Consider the following 24,722-nt stretch of genomic DNA (forward strand, 5'->3'; position numbering starts at 1 on the left):
GATCGTTTTTGTGGAAGTTAGTAATTGGAAATATTGTGCCCGTTATATTAGTATTATATCAGAGATTTATACAAAAATAAGTCTCGAATACTGCTGATCATTCCTGTATGCTATTTAATTTTTTTATTTTTTTTTTATTATCCGTGTTGGTGGGATTACTTGTTTTCCTTTTAGGCACTTAGCCTTTGAAAATGGGCAACATAAATTAATATGCAATTCGTTTCAAACACGTGTTTTCAGAAGCAAAGTTACATTGTAAGCTACCTTCCCCAGTGTGCTCCCAAATTCTGTCCAATTGAGGGAAGCAAGCTTCCAGGTCCGTGTTCCCACAAACAAGTTTCAGCCCAAGACTCTGCAGATCTTTCCAGCTCTACATCCCATGTCTAAAGTTTAAAACAAAAACAAAATAGAGATGCAAACATTTAATGCATGTGTATAGTTTGGATATTTCTTCAGAATCTAGTGCTGTTCAGTTGTTACGCTTTCTCCCTTCTTAGTTGGCTTTATAAAGTCAGTATCTTAGTCTGGGTTCTCACCTACATTTGTGCACTAGCCTAACTAGTCTCCTTACCTTAGTTTTCATCCTTCCAACCTGCCCTACAAATGTTTAGAATTATCTAACTGAGCACAAATACACCTCATTGATTCCTCTGTCTAAACAGATCCAGCAAATCCCCGCCTACATGAAGTCTGAAATCTTGGTCCCACTGTCCACTGTCATGAAACCTGCTGTCCCTTCCCCTCGCTGGCATTGTTTCCTCTGCCTGAAAAACATTCTTCTCCCAATTATTTGTCAGACAGACCTCTATTCTTTCTTCACAATACAGCTTTATGTAACTTTCTTGACACCTTGCAATTCTCTCTTTCCTCCCTGGTCCCCCCAAAGCTTTGTTCTACTCCTTTGTTTAACAGCTATTACACTGCTATGTTGGTATTTGTCTATATGTTTAACTCTTTCACAAGACTATAAGTTGCTCGGGGGCAGCTATTTAAGTCATGCTGGTATTTTAGGCCTATTTTCTGCATCCGTCATATGGACAAGGTGGTTAATAAATGTACGTTGAATACATGAGTGATTGATGAATGAAAATCCTATAAATATATATGTGTGTGTGTATACATATATATATGCATTCTATATACAAAATTCAATTAGGGCAATTCATACTTTTAAAATAATTTATAAAGAAATATTTAAAATTAGAAAATTATTGCTGAAATTATTTTGCATATCTCAGGTTCAATATTCAAATTGCTCATCTGAAAAACAGTGTCGTGAGTGTGGGAAAAACAGAGTTAGGTAGACCTGGGGTCAGTCTTGGCAGTGTCAGTGACAGGCCTCTGGGCATGTTAAGCGGATAGGTAATCGTCCTGGAACGAGAACAGGAGGACATGACCTAAGGCAATCACAATGAGCCAGAAAGGGCAGACAGGCTGAACTGATGCTTGGGAATTTAAATTCCTAGAAGTTGATGTATGACTAGAAGTAGGTGGTGAGGGGAAAATAAGTGAAGACTGATGAGGTTACCAAATTGGGAGAAAGAAAACACAGAAAGAGAAATAGGTTGTTGTCATGGAAATGTGTGCCTGTGTATTTCTGTGCATATTTGGAGGGTGAGGTGTGAGGTACCTGCAATGCATACACTGTATATGTCAAACAGAGTGAAAATATATGACTGGGGTTCTGAGAAAAGAAACAAGCTCTGAACATAGGAATTCTAAAGTGATTCACCCAGAGATGAATTTCCTCAGGAAGATAATACAGAAGGAGAATTCTGGAGTTATCAAAATTGAAGGGGAGAAAAAAACAACGCGTTAGTGAAAAAGACTAGGAAAAATGGGATCAGAAAGATGAAGGGGAAATTGAAAGAGGATTAAATTAAAGTGAAGGGACTGGGACGAGAGATTTGAGGAAGAGAGAGTGGGCAACAAGGTCAAATGTCAGAAGTCAAGAACAATGAGGTCTGCTCAGTACTACTTCATGATTAAGAGTAATTTCAGGTCAGTACTAGGTAGAGAAGTCAGAACATAGAGGGTTAATAAGTGAGTGGAAAGAGAAAGTGGACAGAGCAAGTGTGGGTTTTTTCCTATTAATACTTTAGAGAGGAAGAAAAGAGATGGGGATGAAAAAGCTTAAAAAGATAAGACGCTAGGGTCTGGGGAGAATGTGTTTGCGTGCTTTCATTTTTAAAGGCTGGAAGACACCTAACCATAACTGTAGACCAAAAGGAAAAGACACCGGGGAGGGGAAAAAAAATGGTGGAGGGATGTGTGGGGAGAAGTGTCTTCATGTATTCATGTAAGTTTTTATAAATGAACAGTCTTTATTCGATTGTGAATCTGAAATATATAAATTCATGTTTTCAAAACCAAGAAGTAAAATTTATACCCAATTAGAATAAGTATATTCTTATTCTAATTGGGTATAATTATAATGAGTATAATTGGGCATATTTATTACCTACCAAAAATACAAAAATATATACTTACATGTAACTAAAAAGTTAAGAGCAGCAAAAGTAGCTGATTTTCATAAAAGCTTTAATTTAACTTTGAATCAATATGAAATATTCACGATGACTGGCTTTGTGATAGAGACATCAGAAATGTATGCCATAAATATTTATCAGACAAGCACTTTATTTGCCAAACATGGGCATATGATTTCTTAAATCCAGTACTCAAGTTAAACCTAATTATATAATTTAATATTTTATATAATTCTACAAAGATATAATTCAAGTTGCTGTCATTATTTACCCAAACAACTTAGGTAGAAACAAAGAATTTGGCTAACATCCCAGAAAATGAGCAAGATGATAATTTCCTTTTGTATCCAGAAGGTTGGAGAGTTCATCTCTCAAAAGCAAGCAGGTTTCCAGGTAGAGTTCCCTGGAAAGCAGTTTGTCCTTAAGAGACAAACAATTCTTGTCTTCAGTCTTAGAAATTCAGTTCTCGCCTACCTTAGTACTTTATTCATACGCACAGCGAAACTATACTTAATCCCTAGGTTTCTAATCTAGCAACCTCATACTCAAAGAGTAGCCAGGCACCAGAAGAAAAACAAACAGTCCCTAGATGGCTTTAAAAAATGTCTTAAAACCTCTGTGATGGTTTTCAAGCACAAAAGTTGGAGTTTGAATTCCCTTCCCTTCCTTTCCATTTGACCTGGACAGTGACTGCTAAGGGATAGAATGGCACTGAGAGACTTCTCAGGCTCGGTTAGGAATGCAGCCTCTGTGGTTCTTTCTCTTTTAAAACACACATCTTGACAGACCTGAGACAACAAATTAAGAGTCCAGCTGCCCTGCAGAGGTGGCTGGCAAGGTCATGGGGAGAGACCACACAGAGACAGAGAGATGCCGGACGAGTGCCCCTTTGCGATTTCCTAGCCCAGGCAGGAGACCTGTCAGTATGTAAGTCCAGGTGACTGCAAACATGTGAGAGACCCAGTGAGAAACACCCATGTGAGCCCTGGGAAGAGACCTTAGCACCCTGTTCAAGGTCATTTTACTCTTTTCTATCTATGCATAATGCTACAGTCTTAGATGTCAGTTTTTCCTATGAAATCGAAGATGGATCCTTTTTGGAGAGCATATACAACTAGTTCCAAATTCACAAGTATATTTTGAAAACTTGTTTATATATCTGAAGTACAGAAATTGAAATGAAATCTAAAACATATCATTCAAATACTCTAGGCTAAGTTTTCTTATTTGTAAAATGTATCAGTTGAAATAGAAGATAACGCAGGCCCCTTTGAGGACTAAAATTCAATGATTAAGTATGTACTATGGATAAGCTTTTATTACAGCATACAAGTTTTCTATCCCATTAAAAATAAGAGGGAAAGTGAACTCTAATAAGGCTAAAATAGGGACATACATTATTTTAATATAAGAACTAAGGTAGAGGGGACTACAACTAAAATTTACTGTCAATATTTAATAAATACTAATTAGTGACAATTTTAAAGGTAATTATCTACTTAAAGAATCTAATCAAACATAGGTGTTTAGGTCAAGTTCAATAATACAAATCAAGAAGATTCTTTAAAAAAGAAATTTACTGCGGATATAGCTGTCTTGGAAGAAATATTACTGTAACATGATAACAGGATGGAATGTATATTTTTATGCTACAACATTCCATTTCAGGTTTTAAGACTACCAGTAATGCCTACCAGTCCCATTTAAATGCAGGTTAGTCTCTATACATTTCTATTTAAATTCAGGTTTGTAAATTAAATCAAGATGGCCTGAAGGGCTTCTTTTTTTTCCCCTCTCTGAACTATTTACCCAGCACTAATTTAAAGCCAAACCACACTTAAAATTACCATTTCTTTATAAGACGGTACTTGAGGTGTGTAGAAATGAAAACCATTTCCATTTTCCAACTACATCCTCATAAGCTGTTTCTTCTTAGAGCGCAGTAAAACGTTCAAAAAAGTTTTATTACTAAGAGAAAAACAATATGATTGACATTCTTTGTCTCCAATGATATTTTTAAGCCAGTTCAACATGGAGGCTCTATCATTTCCTGTGTGTGTGTTTGTGTGTGTGTGTCTGCACGCACGTGCACTCCTCTGTATGAAATCTTAAATATTAACAAAGGACTTCCAAAAGTAAACCTAGAAATATACAGGAATTTTAGTACTAAAGTATCGTACTTGTAGAAATTGGAAATTATGCAACTATCTAGACGTGTACAGAAAATTCCATTGACTGCTATCCTTTGGTGGGAAGTATGAATGAGCATATACAATCCAGTCCTATCAGACTATCTGCTATCTTGCTTTAATAAGAGACAATCAATGAAGGTTGGAAATCACTGAAGAATGTAGTTTGAAATAGAGTTAATATCGCTAGCTTACCAATACCTTAGACAAAACCAGTACTGTATATTAAGCAAAAACAGTCATTAATCGTATTAATTTTTTCTTTTTCTTTGACACTGGGAATAGTTTTCTCTCTTAAAAATGATTAAATGTTTTCAAATATATTTTCTTAACCATAGAAAATTTACAGCTCTTTCCAGATTCATATAATTTGAAAATTCATGCCCTGGGACTTGTTTAAATCTTTACAGCTTCAAAATTATTATAGTACATTAAACAAGAGTTGAAGGTTAGTGTTAATTAGTCACCAAGAATTTGTATGTAGATGAGCATTTTCTTACAATTTATGCTTCAAAAATGTTAGTAAAAAAAAAACTAAAGGGAAAAGTGGGCTATTTTTCAAATAAAAATCAAACATAAATTTTACACAGACTATCTAATCTTAAAGAACTTTTTAATTAACTATTATCATTTCAGATTATTAAAGTATATGAAGTTTTGTGAGATTATGTGTTTGATGCAAATTTGTGTAATTAAGACTCTTCGTATATAAATTATCCCAAAGAGCTACCGTAGGGGAGGAGATGACGGCATCTGTTAGTCCACAAAGTTACTGGTAAACACTTAATAGGAAGGTATCACAATAGTAGTTAGTCTACCATTGAGAATATCTTAGGTGACACTGACATTGTTAAGCAGCTTATTTTATAGAGTTAGATTCATCAATGAAGAAAATATATAAATGCATAAAGAAATTTGAATAGGGAATTAACCGGCATGGTCTGACACCTTTAAATGCACACAAAAATAATGTATTGACTAGAAATTCTCACATAATTTTCTAATTGTTAACTGCCATTCTACGTAGGGAGATATAGGATTGTAAGATTTTCTATAACACCATTCTAAGAAACTCACCTAACTGGATGAAAGTACAATAGGTCTTTTCAAAGACATGCTAAGTAAAATGTCTTTAAGTAGTTAAAAAACATTTTTTTATGGAAAATATGAATTAATGTAATTATCAAACAATATGAAAGAATATCTAAATAATATAGAAATGTTTTAATTCATTGGACCTTTATGCAAAATTGATATAGCTTTAATGGATTGCCAAGATAAATGCAAAAAAGTAATTGGTCTTTGACTCTCATACTATGAGGTAGCCTATTAATGACAACAAACACCATTCCATGATACAATTTGCAATTTAGTATGGACTTTTAAAATATGCACTGCTCTCTGGCAACATAATATGAAATCACAGTGGTGTCGAAAAGGCAATTATGCTAGAAGTCCTGATCAAGGCCGGAAGCTCTGGTCTTCCTACCGCTGAAAACATTAAAGAGCATGATGAAATTATTTTTTAAAACTGAGCATTTGAAATGAATTTTGAGAAATGGATCCCACAAGCATCCTTCTTTTGCGGTGTATATATCTTCATACTTATCTTGGGATACCCCCCTCATATCTCCAAGCCTACTTCAGTTCTGAGCTCTCAGAAGTGACGATAGCACTCTAGCTTTCAACGGTATTGAAAATCCTCCTCCGGAGTGCTATGTCTTCTGCGCATATGCAAGTGAGGTCATCAGTGATAAATTTTCCTCTCATTTTCTTATATAGACAGAGAGAAAAGTGAGCTTGCACTTGTTCAAATTACTCACATTATGAGTACTTAAAACACACGATACACCCTGGGAGAGTTTTCCTTACTACTGAAATTGTATATTTTCAAATTTATCTCTTTGTTTTTGTCAAGATTTGTTTGTTTCTTTATATGTAACATTAGGAGGCTGGAATAAATCTCTTCAGTTTCTTTTAGCTTTAAAATTATAGTATTTTGTATGTATAGTCTCTTATAGAATGCCCTGTATTGCTTGTGAGAACATACAAACTGTAAAATAATCTTTCTGGTGATATGGTGATAATGAAGGGCATTTCTTAACCAAGAAGCAAAGGGTATTTTGTGGTTTGCAAGACTGCAACACCAAGAATATTTCAGTTCTTCCAATTATAGGTCTAGAACAGAATGCAGTTTTTTCTGAATCATCTCTATTCAAGAAAGGTTTAATGTTACCCCAAACTGATAAATATAACTGAAACTTAATTGAATAAGTCAAGAAGATATTCTCAATAAAAGATTAAACGCAAGCCTTTCTTCAGCTTAGTCCTAAAAACCCAATGCTAAAATCTTTGAAATATGAATTTTTCCCACAGTTGAAAGGAAGAGCAGGATTTTTCATCCAGCTCATGAATGTAGAAGTGGTTAAAGACAATCAGACATACAAGAGTTATTTCTTTCTAAATACCACCGTTAAAAGATAAGTCTTGCTGGGCCACCACTTCTGGAAAACCAGATTTGCAAGTTGTCCATCATTATGTCAAAACGAAATCCCTCCCAAATCACTGTTGTGTGTTCCTATTTAAATCAGAAAGTGCAATCCCAAAATCTGATGAAATAAGCTGTCAGTGTGATCCTGTAAATAGCCATAACTTGACCTTCAAGAACCAATTCACTCTATGGAAGTAAGAAGACATTTGAGAGTTCACGAGATTTCAGACCTAAATTCCAAATATAATGCTTCACTATAAATTATGTAAATCCACCTTCTTTGCCCCTTTGGTAGAACTATAAAGAAACTGACATCAATGAAATAAGCCAGTCAGTCTGCGCTGAAAGAGTGCAAGATGTTTTTCAGACAAAGTCATCTGGTATAAAAAACACTATGGAAAACAGCAGTAACACATTCCTGACAACTTGGAAATGACCTCAGGTATTTAACTACTCTGCTTCACCTGTTTTGAAAAGACTTTGTAGTTACAGGGAAAATGCACGAGCTCAGATTTCAAAGGGAACACCTGTTCTCCTGGGCATCCAGGCCTTGCAGGTACCGGAGGGTGGCACTACCTCGGGGCAACGCACTTATTAGGGTCTCCCAGAAGTCAAAGATGTGAGGCACATATGGCAGTATTTTACTTAAAATCCACTTTAAAACAAGGCCTGAAAACCTTAAAAATGTAGCAACCTAATAACTTATGGAACTGCCTCTTCCTTTTAGTAAACTTAAAATGATTTTTGCAATGGAAATTTCATGTGTGGATAAACTCACAACACGGTTTCAATGAAACCCATTATTTCGATATTATACAGACTGAATGCGTGACGTAGGACGGGCTGTACTTTTGGGGCGGCAGAGCCATTAATTTGACACAATCCTTACATTTCTACAGAATGTCTGCTAATTCACCCCATCTTATGTCACTGCCAAGGCCCTCTGAGTCTGGCCATAACTGCCCCACCTCATTTATATCCCACCCCTCTTCAACACGGGCCCCTCCACAGTTGCCTCCCTTTAAAGAGCTTACAAATCACCAGAAGATCTGTTTAAAATGCAGTTTCTTATTTGGTAGATAGGCCAGGAGAGAAATCCAAGCTTCGGTGTTTCTGAGACCTGGGCCAGGCCCATACCTCGCGTAACCACACATTAGGAGCAAGGTCTTGGCCACTGAATCCATCAGAGACTTTCCCCGAAAGGAACTGTTCTTTCTCTCTTCTTCTCTTTAGTTACTTAAACTTTATCCTTTCACCCAAGTCCTGTTCACATTCTCTCTTGAAAGTCATTCCAACGCCAATGCCCCATTTATCTCACCCTTCTCTGAGCCTTCATAAACACATAATTTACCAATTATTAGAAAGATCTGTATCTAATGCTTTGGCTCTTAATTCCCAAACTAGGAAAAACCTTGAAAAGCTCAATTTGGATTATTTTGGTAAATGTCATATCTTTGTATTGACTTTGTGATAAATTCAGGGCTATGATGCCTTCATTATTTTTCTCGTCATTTAAGAGAGGAGTGGTTAATAATCTTCAAGACTATGTTCTGGATGTTTGAGACAGCAGTATTTAAGGATTTCCTTTAGCATGTGAGAAAGTACCATCTATTGGTTCTTTGTATCTTGATCTATGGCGTTAGATCAATTTTTATAACAATGTACAAGTGTACTTTAGTTTACTCATAGCCCATTAATTTGATCTGAAAGTCAAGCCCCAAAATAATACATGAAAGGAAAGATAAACTCTCATAATAAATTACTCTATAGTATTTACTTATGCATTAGTTTATAGTTTATATTTGAATATCAAAATAATAACTTGAGTTTTGAAAGTAAATACAGTATTAATTGCTTTTATCTATTGTACTCATGGGTGCTTTTCTAATTTTCCAAAGGAAAAAAAGTTGGGTTAGCAAATGAAAAACTTCTTGGACAAATCAGTAAAAGAAAAAGTTTATGGACACATAGAAACTGAAACCTACAATTTAACACTATAACTTCATTTCAAACCAAAGGCTAATATAAAAAACATTAAAATGCATATGTTTACATACTTTAACAAAACTGCTATATTAAGTTGCTCATTGTTCCTATATTGAGAAATCTGTGTTAAGTTTTCACTAATAATTCCTGCCTCAAGAATAATAAATTATGTTTCCAGTCATTGGAAGCTATGTTAACCATTTGGTTTCCTGCTTTCCCTGGCTGTGAGGAAGCTCAAAGCTAGTTTAATAACTAAAGCATTCTCAATCAGATTTTTAGGCATTCCTTAGCGATTATTCCTTAGGAATAATATGCCTCCTGGCTTTGTTTTCTTCAACAATTACACAATGACTAAGGTGATAGTTTAAAAAATATGGTTTTCAAAAGTCCTTAATTAAAAATCTGAGAAAGAATATTGTGTTAAATATTCTTCATTTGTTCCCACTTAGCCATTCTCAGCCCCTAAGTGCCACGCCCTTTGTCCCAAAAGGTTCAACTCTACATACTCAGTTACTTCAGGTTTTCTTAGCCCCTGGATTCCAATTCATTTTGGCCAATGGCACACACCAACAGGAAGTCAGAGAGTAGGAGGTGAATTTAAGTATGAATTCCCCCCTTTTGACCCCACTCATCGCCTCCGAGTAGAGACGATCCTCAACTTAGGATGGGGTGACGTTCCCATAAACCCATTGTAAATGGGAAATAGCGTTGTCGAAAACGCATTTAATGCACCTCACCTACTGAACACCATCGTGTACCCTCGCCCTCCTTAAACGTGCTCAGAACACTTCCATTAGCCTACGATCAGGCGGTTATCAGCATTTCATCTCAGGGGTAACTGCCTTCCTCTTCTAATCACCAGAAGCAGGAGACACAGCTGGGTGTTTTGTAGACATGATGGGATGCGAAAACAGAACACGCAATATCCAAAACACGCTGGCCACACAGTACACTGTAGACTGCCGGCCATTTACCCTGGTGACCGCCTGGCCGACTGGGAGCTGTGGCTGCCGCTGCCCAGCCTCATGAGAGAGTGTCGTACTGTATATCACTAGCCCGGGAAGTGTCGACATGCAGAATCTGAGGTATGGTTTCTAATGAACGGGCATCGGTTTCGCACCATGGTAGTCAAACAATCTTAAACCAAACCATCCTAAGTCGGGGACTGTCTGTTCTCTGCCTCACCACAATGGTGACCAGGTCCTTTCACACAGCCCTACTGCCAGGCTCCAGTCCCCACCAGGTGGTGACACCACCATTCAAGCCCGGGCGCCTCCATCCTCATGGCTCCCCTTAGCCCTGCCTATACTCTACAGATGGACCTCTCAGGATTTTATTTTCCTGTGGGACCCTGGTTACTATGGCATTTGTTTCCTGCTGAGAAACAATATTTGAGAATAAAAATATCTCACAGAATCTGTATTAGGAAACTGCCTAACATATTACCTGATACTTGTGAAATCTTAATAAATGTGCTTATTCACATGCTCCTTTAAGAATCTGAGTAACTTGCTGTGGGTCACATAGCCTTTTCGTGGAACTTTGCTGATATCATGTGACTAAGGGAGAAATGCAAAGTTTTGAGTGATTAAGAAATAAGATAATCACTGCCACCTAAAGTTCCAATGAAAAAGTAAATAATTGTCTTAGAATTTAAATTTAACACAATATTAATTATAAAACAAAGCTTACAGTTAATTATCCCTAGCTTTGCTTTGAATCTATTGACAATAAACTCTCTCATTTAAGATCTTTGTTCGCATCTAACTCTGCATGGGAGGGTTTAGACAAAAATCAGGTTATTCGTTAAGTGAGTCTTAAAGGAAGAGGAGAAATTAGAGAGAAAACAAGTAGGGCACGAGGCATTCTGACATCTGTAAATGCAGGTGGGCTTGGCAATATTCCTACAGCATAAAAAAAAAAATCCAAGGCGTACGGAATAATGGCACAGCTCTGCTTTTCATTTGTTTAGGTTGTACTCAGTGTTCACAAAAGTCTTGGTCAACTGACCTCTCAGCCACTTCTTTCTAGAAAGGAGTTCTGAAGCTCTCATTCCAGTTTCATTCCAAAGCCTCCTCTTGATCGGTTTGGTTTCCCTTCTCTGGACAACATCCGATCTGTTTCTTCGAGGGTTATCAGTTAACCCTTCGGTATTTCAGATATGGATTTGATATGCTTGAGCAAGTATAAGATACCATTTTATGTCTTCACTCCCAGCACCTTTATTGGATTGTCCCATTCAAGTGGTGACTTTGAATTGCTTGAGGTGCAACAACAACAAACGGAGAGTCTATGAGCAGTAATCCCTTGATTATTCCCGAGTCTTACCGACTCGCTCATTAGCCTACATAGTTGCCCCCTATATTTGCCCACTTTGAAATTCCACTTCATCCCTTCTCACTCGTGTGGCCTTTAGAGTTTATCCTGTCACGGACTGCACTGCATGGGTCCCTATCCAGTCGACCTGTGCCATTAGCTAATTTTGAGATTTCATTTCGCATTCCTGCTCCAGGTAGTCAAACATTAGGCCTTCAGGAATCTTACTGTTCAAGCTTCCCCATCCTTTTGGTTTCGAAGCACTTCTTGGAAGGAAGTGAAAAGGAGTTTCTGTTTCCCAGCACTAATAGTTACAGACACTACCTTATAAAAAGGAAGGTGAGTGTAGCAGTTGAGGAGGAAGGAAAAACAAGAAAGAATCTGAATTCTAGTCAACTTTTCATGTCTCAACTTAGACCCAGCTTCCTCCAGGGAGCCTGAAGTCTTCTGCTCAAAGTGGGGTTCACGTCATTCAGAAGCTCGTTAGGGATGCAGACTACCAGGGCCCACCAAGACCTATTGAAGCAAAATGCAACAAGATTCCCAGGGGTTCAAATTCAAGTCAGGGTGGTGATCAACTAAAGTGTCCCTTATTTCTGGTTCCCAAATCCTACCTACCTGCTTTTCCATGAGAAACAATCACTATCCTTAATTTCCTGATGATTGGTTTCAAAATTTTCTTTGGTTAAAAACTTAAAACATAAAGTATGCACAGCCTACTACGTATATTGTGTCCATATTCATATTTTGTCTTTGAGGTTGCCAATATAGAAAATGGGTTGTGTTACCCCATAAGTTATATGCAAATAGTTGACTGAATCACAGCTTGTTGATTCTGTTAACTAGTTAAAAGGGGGGAAAAAAAAAAAAAAGATTTCCCAGATCACAGTTCCAGGTTCTTATCTTTGGTAAGTTTAGTAACCCACTAACTCAAGTCACGTATTTGGGTCAGTTCCGTAATTTAATTTTTAGAGTTCCCTATCTCTATCTGTATCAAGCATTCAGTTTGCAATTTGAACCTCAAACACACTGTTCAGTAGGTATCTATTTCTGCACTTGATCTACATTATGTACTATCTGAATACTTTAAAAATCGAAACCCCACTCACATGCTTATAACCATCTGATCTCCATTGGCTGAGAAGAGTGGTGTGGCCAATGGCAACCCACAGAAGCCATCATTACTGTCAGTCCCCTTGTATTTTGGAAATACCTTGACATACTATAGTAAATCTCTTCCATATCTACTAGATTTTTTAACTTAAAGCACTGTGAACAAAATGAACTTGAAGAACCTCAGAAACGGTTCATACATTTGACTCCACAAAGACCTTTATGCATGTCTCCAAAATGACCATTTCGTAATGTCCTGTCCTCACACCCCTTCATTCCTGCCCTCTCCGTCTCAGCTGATGCTCTTGCTGCATACTCCGCTGGTTAAAGCAGAAGCATCCCCATGAAAATCTTCTCTTTTACTCATGAAATATACCCAGCCACCTCCTTCTGTACCTACAGCCTCAGTCTTTCCTGTTACAATAAATGAACTGACTCTGTAGTTATATTTTCTCCCTCCCACGCCAAGTGCTTTCTCAACTTGTTCATTCCCATCAACCTGCAAACATTCTCTTTAAAAACAAAACAATTCCCATATTCCCCTCTAACAGTAGCTAGTTCTGTTTCTCCGATCTCCTTCACTGCAACATCACCTTGAGGAATTGAAGTTCCTTCTCCACTTCCTCACCTCCCATTCTCTTCTTACTTCAACAAGACTTCCGGTCGTACTCCACCGCTGAAATGGCTCTTCTACCAACTTCGCCAGCAGCCTCCGTTTTGATGTGACCACTGTTAGCTTTTCTTCTTCATCTTACTCAGCTTCTCAGCAATACGGACGCACTGGCTTTGCCCTTGAACTCTCTTCTCCTGGATTCTGGGGCACCGGTCTACCCTGTCTTTTCCTCCAACCTTGCTGGCCACTTGTTCCCAGATTCCCTCGCCAGCTTTCCCTTTCTGCTCAACCTCTATATATTGCCGAGCCCCAGGGCTCAATCCAAGGCTTTCTGCCCTTGTCCTTCAAAATCTTCTCCTTGGCTGAGTTTGTTCCGTGAGGTAAGTTAAGATGGTTCCTAATAACAGCGACATGATTTCCACATTTTTATCTCAAGGCCCACCTCCCTGATGGCCACTAAACTCAGTTGGGGATGACCTGGCATCACAAACTAAGCTTGGCCAGAAAGGATTGCATGGTTTTATCCTTCCCTCCTCCTGTCAGTTTTTCCTGCAAATCTTTCAACTATCCACCAATGCGCTTAAGTAAAGCCCTAAGAACAGCCCAGATTCTTCCTCATCCTTCACCCTTCACATTGATGCTATCCACACAACCATCAACAATGCCATCAAAGCATACCCTGAAACGCCTCACCTCTCTCCATCTTTACCACTACCACCCGGGGCCCAGTCACCACCATCTCTCACTCAGATATAGCGATGGCTTTCTCACTGTCTCTCTGCTTTCAGCGTTGGCCCTCTTTCAGACCACTCTTCATAACACAGAGTAATTTTATGAAACTGGGAGTAAGACCAAGTCAATCTCTTGCAAGAAATTTTCCAATGGCTTTCCATTTCACTTGGCAAATGGTAATGACCGAACAGGAACTGGGCCACTGTCCTGTCCTGCTCCTCATGCTGAAGTTCTCATCTTCTGTTGTTTATGGAGGGAGTGAGAGCAGACTGGCTTTTGGGAGGGGAGGATGGAGCATGGGGGAAAACAGGAGGCATCCTTGTCCTGGGAAGTGAAGAGGCAGAGGTTGGCTCCAAGTCCTCTAACGTCTTGGAGTTGGGTTAGCCAAATGGGTATCAAGTAACCGGGCAATTTCCAGCATCTCTAACCATTCTGGAAGTCACTATAAATTGAAAGATCCAGAATCTTCCCCATTGATATTTAAACCAGCATGGAAACTGCCACTGGTTTACAAAAAAGTGCAGTCAGGGTTTGGGTGGATTTAGGTCTTGGAAGAGATGCAGGAAGTCCCAGCCTACGGGCTGCCTGGCTGTCCAAGCCAACGCCATCCGTCCTACAACAAGGCTTCCTTGAATTTTGATTGCTGTTGTGATTACAAAGGGGCTTTAGTGTGTATTCCTACTCTTGCCACCTCTCCCCACCTTAACGGCTCCCACCCCACCATCAACTGTTGGATGATTGCAATAGCCTTTCTCTCTGCTCACACCTTTGCTCACCTAAAGTCTGTTCTCAACAAAGCCAGAATGGTTCTGAATAAGTGCAAGTAAGATCATGCTGTTCCTCTCCTCCAATGGCTTAAACATCTTCTTAGCACGCAGACTAAAATTGAGCCTTGACAGCAACCTGTATCCACCCTCCTCAGTTAACTCCCTGACCTCATTTCCTACATCACTTTGCATCTTCACTCTGTGTCAGCTACATGGGCCTCTCGCTGAACTTGGAGAGTCGGGGTCTTTCCCAACGATCCCAAGCAAGCAAGAATGTTTGTTGTGTACTGCTAGGCTCTCCATGGTGCCTGGCATATGGTAAACTCCTAACAACTGGGAAGAATAAATAACAGTAACAATTTCACAATTTTCTGGTGGTGGGTGTTCCATTCTCCTGTTAAAACTACCTCGTTTCTGTCTTGCTAAGATCCTAGATTTGCCGCTTACATTTAAGGAGGAATGTTTAATCACCCAGAACTCCAGGGTAATTACTAAATTCAATAGAACTGGATGGTAATGTCATTTTCTTCCAAAAAGAAAAATAGATTAATTTTAAAGTGTCAATGTCTTTTAAAAAAACAAACACCATTATCTAGTCCAGCTAAGATTTTGTAAACTTTTAAATTCTGTAGATCAAGATAATTAAAACATAACTTGATTGTACCTAAACCATATTATTAAAGTAAAATAAAAACACTTTAGGAAAATAAAATAAGTTATTTTAAATATATAATTAAAAATCTTAATAACTTTACATAATGATAATATTCTTTGAACCCAGATATTCCATGTACCCCTTAGTGCAATAGTTTTGAAATTTTTGAGACTTACCAGGTAAGTGTCAGTATACAGAAAGAAAACTATAATTTTAGGAATAAGGAGTTGCAATAAAACCTTAATCACAATGAATTCCTGCCACTTTTAGCAAGATAAGAAATGTGTAAACATTGAGCTTTGGGTAAATAAATGAGCGATCGGGCCATCGTTTTGTAATTTCGATTACTCTGTATATATGTCACTTGTGACAGATAATGTCAGAAAATATGGATGCATGAGAGTAAACAAGCTAAAGGACACTTTTTCAGGATTGGATTCAGGCTACAGACAATCAGAAATATGGCAAAACCCACATTAGCATCACCCTGCAAATGAGGTGGTCCTATGTCCAGTTTCTGGAATTATCTGCTGTACAGAAGCACAGAAGAGAAAAAGAAAAAGAAAAATTCTATTTCCAGTATTAAGCATGGCCTTAGAAAGAAGGTAAGTGACAAACTGGACCCAAGCCATCCCGGGCTGGAAGTACCACTGGTTGCCTGGCAAAAGGCGAGGCATCCAGCTGTATTTTGTTCTCCATTTGGAAAACTGTGCCAAGCTTCTGCCCATAGTCTCGCCCACATGTGAGGTGACAGTAAGCAGCCAGAGCCACCCACCCTCCCGCAGTGTCTGTCAGCAGTCTCTAAAAGACGTGGACATAGTTATAATGGTGGAAAATGGCTTATGTAATTGGTCCATGTGTCCTTTTTTGGTAAAGAGTCCTGGTTGCTAAAGCACAATCTAGATTTCGGTACACTTTGTATCACAGTGAACGATTTTTGATTTTAATCAATCTATAATGTCTTTGAGGCTCTATGTTAAATATTTGTATCAAGAGGTAAATACCCATTAATTCATTTTATTACTTATTATGTAAATTCCAGAACATTTGAATATTTTCACTATTTTCTCAGGAACTCTATATTACAGAAGAATTTTTAGTATGTCATGAATATTTTTTTAAAATGGGGGAAAATTCTGAATTATTTGAAACATTTATTCCTTCCTACCATTTATTTATTTAGTTATTTATTCCTTCCTCGTATTTGCAAATTCCACGTCAGTATCTCTGGTGTTGGTGATATCCTTCCTTCCAGAACTTTTATTATTTTAATTCCTCTTTCTCACCTGTCCTCTACATTTATCTCATATATAAATTTGCCTATTCATTCCTTTATTCAACACATATTTACTGAGCATTCAACAGTATTCCATCAACACATATTTACTGAGTACTTCTGTGCATGAGGCACAGGGTTATAAAGAGAAATAAGGTACGATCCTTCCTTACCCTCTAGGAATTCAAAATCTTGAAAAGGAAAATAGACGTAAACATTTCATTGGAACAAAATGTCAATACTGTAAACAGGGTTGACTAAAAATACTTTAGGAGCACAGAAGAAGGCAGGGGAGTGGGTGCACCCACCAGAAAAAGCTTTACAGAAAGATGTTAGCGCTTCGTCTTGAGTAAGAGTTTGTCAGGAGACAGGCGTTCGGGGCACAGAAGAAATGGAACGAATGAGGAGGCGCAGAAGCAGGGGCAGTGAGCAGTTCAGTTCACACACAGATTCAAATATACGCAAGGGAGTGGAAGGCAAGGGGCACTGGACTGGCCATGCTCCGTGGTGTAAGCTGATCAGAATGGGCTTTGAGCAGCAGCAGTTTGGTGCCACTGGCAAGCACCCCAGATTTGTTTGAGAGAAAGGAAAGATTTAGTAACAGTGAGGAAGGTGGGCTACAGTGGAAATAAAGTAGGAATAGATTGGTGTAGCCTGCTGTGGGGGGAAGCTGTGGTACCCATCTCGGGGTGAGATAATGAGCAGAGGTTAGGGTGCAATAGAAGAGATGGTCCAAAAGACATTTCAGAGACAGAATCTACAGAACTTGGCAAGTAATTGTGTATCTATATGCATGTGTGTATGTTATGTGGGAGAGGGTAGAGGGAATGAGAGCAAGGCAGGAAGTGAGGCTGTGCTCACCAGTTTTCTGATTTGTCTTTTCTTCCTTAGAAAACTGAGCCGACTCTGATGACATTCACTGAGAAAGAATCCAGGAACGGAAGTAGGACGACAGGCAAGAGTGGAGGGAAAAGGTAAGGCAGTTTGATTTCTTTGTAGACAGCCCAGGCTTGAAGTAACTGCAGAGTAATATTACACAGAGATGACCCGACAGCAGTAGGAAATTGAAAATGAAGCTCAAAGAGAATTGTAGGATAGAGTTAGACTATGGCGCCATCAATACATACTTGGTATTTAAAGTCAAAGGTGTGGATCCCGAAGGACGGGAGGAGGCCACAGGTGAAGGCTCAGGAAACAAAGTTTTAAGAAGGGACCAGGAAACAACATGTTGATGTAATAACCAGGACAAGGAAAGAACCAGGTGATGCGGTCTTAAAACCCACGGAAAGGAAAGGGGTGAAGAAAGAGAGTATGCTCAACAGCTCAAATGTGTTCTCTCCTTATAGCACGTGGGGTTCGTGTTCTTATACCGATTTCACCCACGATGAAGCAGTGCCCTGAGTGCTGACTGTCAGAGCTCATATACAAGGAAGCAGCAGAGACAAAAGGTGAACCAAAGGCAGTATTGTTCTCCTCAATCACCCATTGCCTCTTCAGCAACAGCCCCATTTGATGACCCCAAAGCTCCAGTTTCTCAATTTACCCTCCATTAAATGCACGTCATCTCTCGCCTTAGCATCACCGGTTTCTATAATCACCAACTCATTTCTCCCCATCCTGATTCTGCCACAGGTCTATGCTGTCATCAACCGAATCTGCCTCTAGTTCCCCACAACCAGCCTGCCACCCCACATCTGTCTATTCCTCTTCCTCTAATTGAGATATGCCCCCTACTCTTCGCCACAATTCAGGGTCCTGACCACCTGCCAGGGACAACACAGACATCAAGGTCCCCACTGAGGGACTCTCGCCATTAGGCAGAGTCCCTCATCCCGTGCTCCCTGGGTACTATTCATACACGTACATGGAATTGCATTTTCTTTGCTTACTTGAAAATTTTCAAATATGTCTATTCTTTCTTCTCAACCTATAAGCTCTTCAAAGGAAGATGTAGCTTTCCAGAGTCACTTTTTAACCTTATTAATTGAATATAAGAGTGGGGAAAGGGATGTGATGTCACCAAACGTGCATGTGGCTTGGCTGCCATAGGTTCAATGACAAATAGACCAAAATAAGCACCAAATGTAAATAAGGAAACTGGCTATTCCAACTTTTAATGTAATATGATGTATGAGAGTATCAGTGGCCAAATGTGGTGGCACTTACCATCCGGCATTGCAGATTTTACAGGAAACAGCTCTTTAGCCAGCTTTTCATTTTGTTTTCTCAGAATAAATTCACTACAAATAACTATTTGAATAAACCACTTTCACAAGGTTGATCGACATCTGTACTTATATTATCATGGAATACATAAAACAACAGTATTTGGAATAAACTAGTATTGTTCTTTTAGACTTGCCCTTAAATATGTATTCTAGAAAATGTGTGCCAGCATTACAGCTGGGCATTGAACTCTGCAGCCCAAGGGAATGGCCAACACACCATTCCAGGGCTAACAGTATCTAAGGGCAACACAACATAAGCCCTGGCTGCTTTCTGAATCTCCATTTCAAGGATAGAATGAAACCAGTGAAACTAAACAGAAAGTCGTCTAAACACCCCAGACCAGACATCATACAATAGACAGTTATTTTCTTTGGAAGTCAGACCTAAACACGAGTCACAGAACTGTTCTTTCAGTATTTCCATGTTACTTAAAACACACAGAGATATTCTCAGATTTCTCTTGGTGGGTTTCAACTCCCAAGGTCTTCCTTATTTTAAATAAAAAAGGAACTGAATACCTATCCACGCGGAATAAGCATACAGTGGCCTACTTGGCAAGGCCCCATAATTGGCTCTTTCTGTTTGAAAGCTCACAAATGAAGAAGTCATAAAATTTTTTTTTTTACTTTGGAACAAATGCTGTAAAATACACAGAAAGCAGAAATGGGAGCCATTACAGATGCCATTTCCTGCACAGAATTTTGAAAAGAGGTAACGATTTACTTAGATATTCCATTTAAACAATATTTGGAGACATTAAACTAGTTATATGTCTTATTAACATTTAACGAGACCTTGCATTATGCCTGAAAACGAGGTAAACTTTACATCCCATCCAACCCTCAGGACAGTCCTCAGAGGTGAGTATGCATACTGGACAGGAGGAGACTGAAGTGGAGACAAATTAGTAAATTGCCCGAAGTCACATAGCTAATGGCTATTAGCGTCAGAATTCAAACTCAGACAGCCTGATTGCTGTGCCCCAATTCTTAATCTCTGATGAGTTCTCTTGCGTGCTACAGAGAACTCTTGAGTTCTCTGATGAGAATCTCTGATGAGTTCTCTTGAGTCACTTTCTTTAGAGTAAAATATTTTGCCAATAAAAGTTAAAATAATATAATGTCCTATTTTGCAATGGGTAATGTGAATTTTAAACTCCCACATGCCATGAAAGTTACCTAAACAGAGAATAACCCATCAAACCTAACGTAAACGCAGGAAAAAAGAAAAACCAGAATGCATAAAATTAACTGCACCCTGCAGTGTGTACAAGGAGACATGCTATTCCCAATAGTCATTAAATAAGTTTGTGATCACCAATAATTACTTATTATCAGTCTTTGCTAGTACACTTCTAATCATGCAAGTAGCACAAGAGATTTTTTTTGAAAATTTTTCTAAATATTTAGGGTATGAAGTAGCATATTAATAAGTTATATGTTAATACTCTTTAAAAAGTAATTTTGTTTACCAAACTTGCTAATTTAATTTACTCGAAGAGTAAATATAAGGTTATTAAGGATACGTCACATATTTTTGTTAATCCTTTGCCCCAGCTTGCTGTCACACTTCAAAGTCCACAAATAAATCCAGAAGAGGGAAAAAAAAGCCAATGCCAAGTACTCCTTGACAAAGCAACCACAGAAATGTACCCTTTACAATATGTCATTCACAGAACCGTAAGGAACATTGCCCACTTGGAAAAAAAAAAAAGTATCTACAGCAATCAAGAAAGCTTCTTCAAATTATTGGTTCCTGATTTTTCAGATCTACCATTCATAAGAAGGTTCCATTAATTAGGAATTAGGAGTAGTTGTCCTACTACCGTGTTTCCCCCAAAATAAGACCTACCCCGAAAATAAGCCCCAGTCAAGATCTCAGCCAGACAGACGCACTTAGTACGTAATGACGATGTTCCAGAAGATGACGTGACTGTATGTGAATAAATGTAGATTGTTGTACATGAAAAAAATAAGACATCCCCTGAAAATAAGCCCTAATGGAGCAAAAATTAATATAAGACCCAGTCTTATTTTCAGGGAAACACGGTAAGTCCCTTATAAGCAAATACACCGGCTGTTCAGCATTTTCAGGTTCAGAATCTTCCTAGTAAGAGTAGAATTTAGAGCACTTAGTAGGAACACTGCATTGAAAGGAAGCTAGTTCTACTACTAAACCTAGAGCACTAATAAAAGAATATGCAGAGGAAGATGCTCTCGAAGAAAATCTTTCTTTTTTTTTATTTCATACAAGACACATGGTAAAAGATGAAACAGTAGCGTGAGGGAATTCAACCAGGCAGGCTGAAAGCATCAAAATACATTTCTTTGTACATACCATCAGAAAATGTTCCTTACCATATACTCCATATTAGATGCTGTCGGATACACCTGACTTCGTAATTTATTATGAAGGTCCAAGATACTCTGCATATCATTGTCTGTGATGGCCCTCTTCCCTCTTTGCTTGGCCGTCCACCACTCACCATCCTCATCCGTGTACTTTTCCAAAAGTTTCTCCAATAAAGTGGCATTAGGAACCACCATGGCTGGAATTGCTTTAGCCATGAATAGCATTGTGGTCACTCTCAGCCACTCAAGCGAGGTACACTTCATAATGAATGATCTCAGGATTTCCCCAGGAAAATCTCCAAGACAGCCTCTTCCACTCCTTTGGGCTATAACGACATGCAGTGTGATTAAGGTGAAAATCTGGACACGTATTAATTTTCTGAGAACAAAAGTAACACGAGTTACAAAGGGACTGTGCCAGTTTGACTTGTCTATATAATGCCAGCAAATGGACACTGCACTGTTGAAATACCTTATCTCCAACACGTTTTTCTTCCAGGGGACTTTTCACAACGTATTACTTCCACAAAATAGACTACTGTATTTTCCAAGATGATATATATGCACGAGGCCAAAACTAAATGGCAAAAGTAGCCCAACAGAGCCAAAGCTTGAAAATAATGTTTGAATTAAAGGTTTTACATGGCCGTAATTAAATATAGCTTGAAAGGGCACTGCCTACCTAGCCCGTTTTATATCCATCTAGAGGGCCACGTTTCTGTGTTTTAAGGTATTATTTTATCCCAGCGTATTTTCTCTCCAGTTCACAGACATTCAGAATGTCCGCCACATGCTGAAACGGAGGTGACCGTTTTAAAGAAGTACAAAACGTTATTCATACGAATATCCATGGGTACACCTAGAGGGCTTAGAGGACTAACGCGAATGGATGGTTCGGGTCAGTGGGGGAAGCCTCTTCTGCAGGCGCACGCCAAGAACTCATTATTTCCTGGAAAGTGTGCCGACCCTGTGGCCCGCACCGGAGAAAGCCGACAGCTCACCCGCAACTTCAGAGCTTTTCGTGCCACGCGCCCCGGGCGCACACGGTTCCCTTAACCCCAGAGGAAAGCGCGCGCTGCGAGGAGGAGGCGAAGCGCACAAAGTCACTTACAAGAACCAGCTCTCGGTAATTTCCATCGCCGCTGCCTTCCCAGGAGCCCACCCCTGGCGTCTGATCCTTCTCTACAAGTTGGCTTTATTTAAAAGTGGAGGTGAAGACAAAGACGGTTGATAGTAAAAGGTGGGAGCTTGAGGACTCAGCGGTGAGTTTTAGAAATGGCCTTACCTCTCCAGTGTGAAGCTCCCTCGGAGAGCAGAGCCCAAGGAGACGCCGGCCTTCCTCCCCGCAGCCGTCCCACTCCACACACCCCTGCACACAGAGAGCCCCCTTCGGAAGCACCGGGCACCGCGCGTCCTTGGGCGACCGCGCGCTGACTGCAGCGGGTCGCGAGCCTCGGCCTCCGCGGTTCCTTTTGGACCTGGACCAAAGAGCAGGAAAAGCGCTCCAAAGTTAGAGCCTGAAGTTGGGGTGGAAAGGGAGCAGCCTAGTTAGCTGGCCAGGGTGGGCTCCGCAGCGTCTCCGAACGCTATCTGCAAGGGCGATGGGCGGGGACAGAAGCAGAGCCCGCGGCGGCGGCTGGCGGCGACCTTGCGCTCCTGCTCGGTGCAGCCGCGGTGCAGAGCCAGGCGCCCAGCGCTTCCGCAGTTCGCTCCAGCTCCGGGGCATTTATTGCGGTCCTTGCGCGCGCACGTGACGTGAGCGCCCTCCTCGCCCACCCCCACCTCTCGCAGCCCTGGACGGATGCCCGCCGGAGAGAGGACCAGCCGCCCAGCTTCTTCCCTGGCCCAGCGAAGCCAGCACGCTTGGCCTCTGTGGGTGTGCTTTGGGATTCAGAGACCTGGCCGTTGGACCCTGTGGGAGGCGAGTGCGAGGAGGGCCCCGACTCTTCCCGCCCCTCACAGCTCCCCTCCTCCTGGTTTCTTCATGACGAGATGCTAAAATGGCTTTAACAACTTTTACAGAAAAGGAGCTGCCCCAGAGAGCTTGCGGAGGCAGTGGGATGGTGTTCGCACCTTTGCTCTTGAAGATGCAGAAGGGAAACTGGGGGGGCGGGGGCGGGGGGGGATCCCTTCTGTTTCCAAGAGCCATTGCCTAGAATTGAGAAGTTGTTATTTTGGGCTCCTTTAAACCTTGATGGTGATCAGATGGGGGAAGGGGGCTTGTAGAATGATGGGTGATCTGTGACTCAGGATTGCCTGACCGTGGAGAGCCCCACTTCAATGGTAAAATATGTGGCATTCGCTTCCCAGGGTGACGACAGCACTTTTTCTTTTCCTGATAATGTAGACATTCATCCAGTTGCTATAAAGTGTACCCTCAATTAATGTATCGCAGCTACATGGATAGGAACTCAAAACGCAAACCCAGACTTGATAGCGAAATGAGCCACTGGGTTTCCTCGTTGTTCATGCTATAATCTGGAGTAGGAAAATTACTAATTTCAAATTCACAAAGGCTCACCCTACTGAGTGTGGTGTTGCTTCTCCAGGTACCTTTTTTTTTTAAATCAAGAAACATTTATTTAATTCATTTACCTTCACTTCCCTTCTGTAGTGAACTAAGACCTCAATTTTCTTTATCTCTAAATGCTAGAGTACAGAGCATATGATCCAACAAAGTAAAACCTTCTGAGAGTGGTAACTCCCAAATCATCCCAAGCTGCTGGCTGTCTCTTTCCACCATCCAACTACACTTTATCAAACCTAAAACTTCAGATCTAAGCCTCTGGTGAACACGAGAACTTGCTTCTTCTCAACATAGAGAAGACGGCAACGTCAAGTATCAGAGGGGCCCAGAGCTAAAAGGCTTTGGCTGCATGGGACTTTCATAGAAGGTGTAACTTCGCGGTTTCCTAGCAGCTTAAGCACAAAAAGACTGTGAAGGCTTATACTTTACAAGTAATTATTTATAACTCTCATGCACAGGCTTCGGAAAACTGGCTTTCCCTCCAGAAAACTGACGGAAGACCCCAAAGTTCGTGGTAAAACAACTGTCATTTATCACAGCTGACAAAGAACATGCTTCTAGACTCTTGTAAAGTATCCTGAGTATCGAAAATAATTTAAAATAATAACATTGCTTGAAATAGTTTCAAAGACAATTTAGTTTGAGAAGAAGGAGATTAAGATGATAAAGAAATTAAATTAAATGCATTGACTCTTGAATATTCGTTTCCATTATAAACTCTGTATATATTGTATACACATTATACATCTAACAGGCTTACATTAAAGAAAATAAGATTTGGTTTTAAGGTTTAATTCCAAACCTTTCCTCAGGCACAAAAAAAAAAAAAAAAGGTATATACGAAGTCGGACAATTAAGTTTGTGAACTTATTGCAACGATGTTGCTAACCTTTTTTGATATCAGAGGGATTACTCATTACGAATTTGTACCAACTGGAGAAACAGTTAACTAAGTTTACTGTTTGGAAGTGCTGAAAAGGCTGCGTGA

The 24,722-nt window shown here is 39.7% G+C and overlaps 1 protein-coding gene across 1 annotated transcript in view; it reads right to left on the minus strand.

The window, feature by feature from the left end:
* The window catches only part of CRISPLD1 (cysteine rich secretory protein LCCL domain containing 1), a 39,682-nt gene extending 16,756 nt beyond the window's left edge, over positions 1–22,926 (minus strand). The window contains exons 1-3 of the mRNA XM_019725209.3: positions 22,493–22,926; positions 21,214–21,533; positions 265–383 (exon numbers count right to left, since the gene is read on the minus strand). Coding sequence (XP_019580768.2) covers positions 265–383; positions 21,214–21,471 — 377 coding nt within the window. The 5' untranslated portion in view covers positions 21,472–21,533; positions 22,493–22,926. The remainder of the gene's footprint in view (positions 1–264; positions 384–21,213; positions 21,534–22,492) is intronic.
* Positions 22,927–24,722: the final 1,796 nt, after the last annotated feature.

The sequence above is a fragment of the Rhinolophus sinicus genome, chromosome 7 (genome assembly GCF_057876585.1).
Source record: "Rhinolophus sinicus isolate RSI-liver-muscle chromosome 7, RSI-T2T, whole genome shotgun sequence".
In the NCBI taxonomy this organism is placed as follows: domain Eukaryota; kingdom Metazoa; phylum Chordata; class Mammalia; order Chiroptera; family Rhinolophidae; genus Rhinolophus; species Rhinolophus sinicus.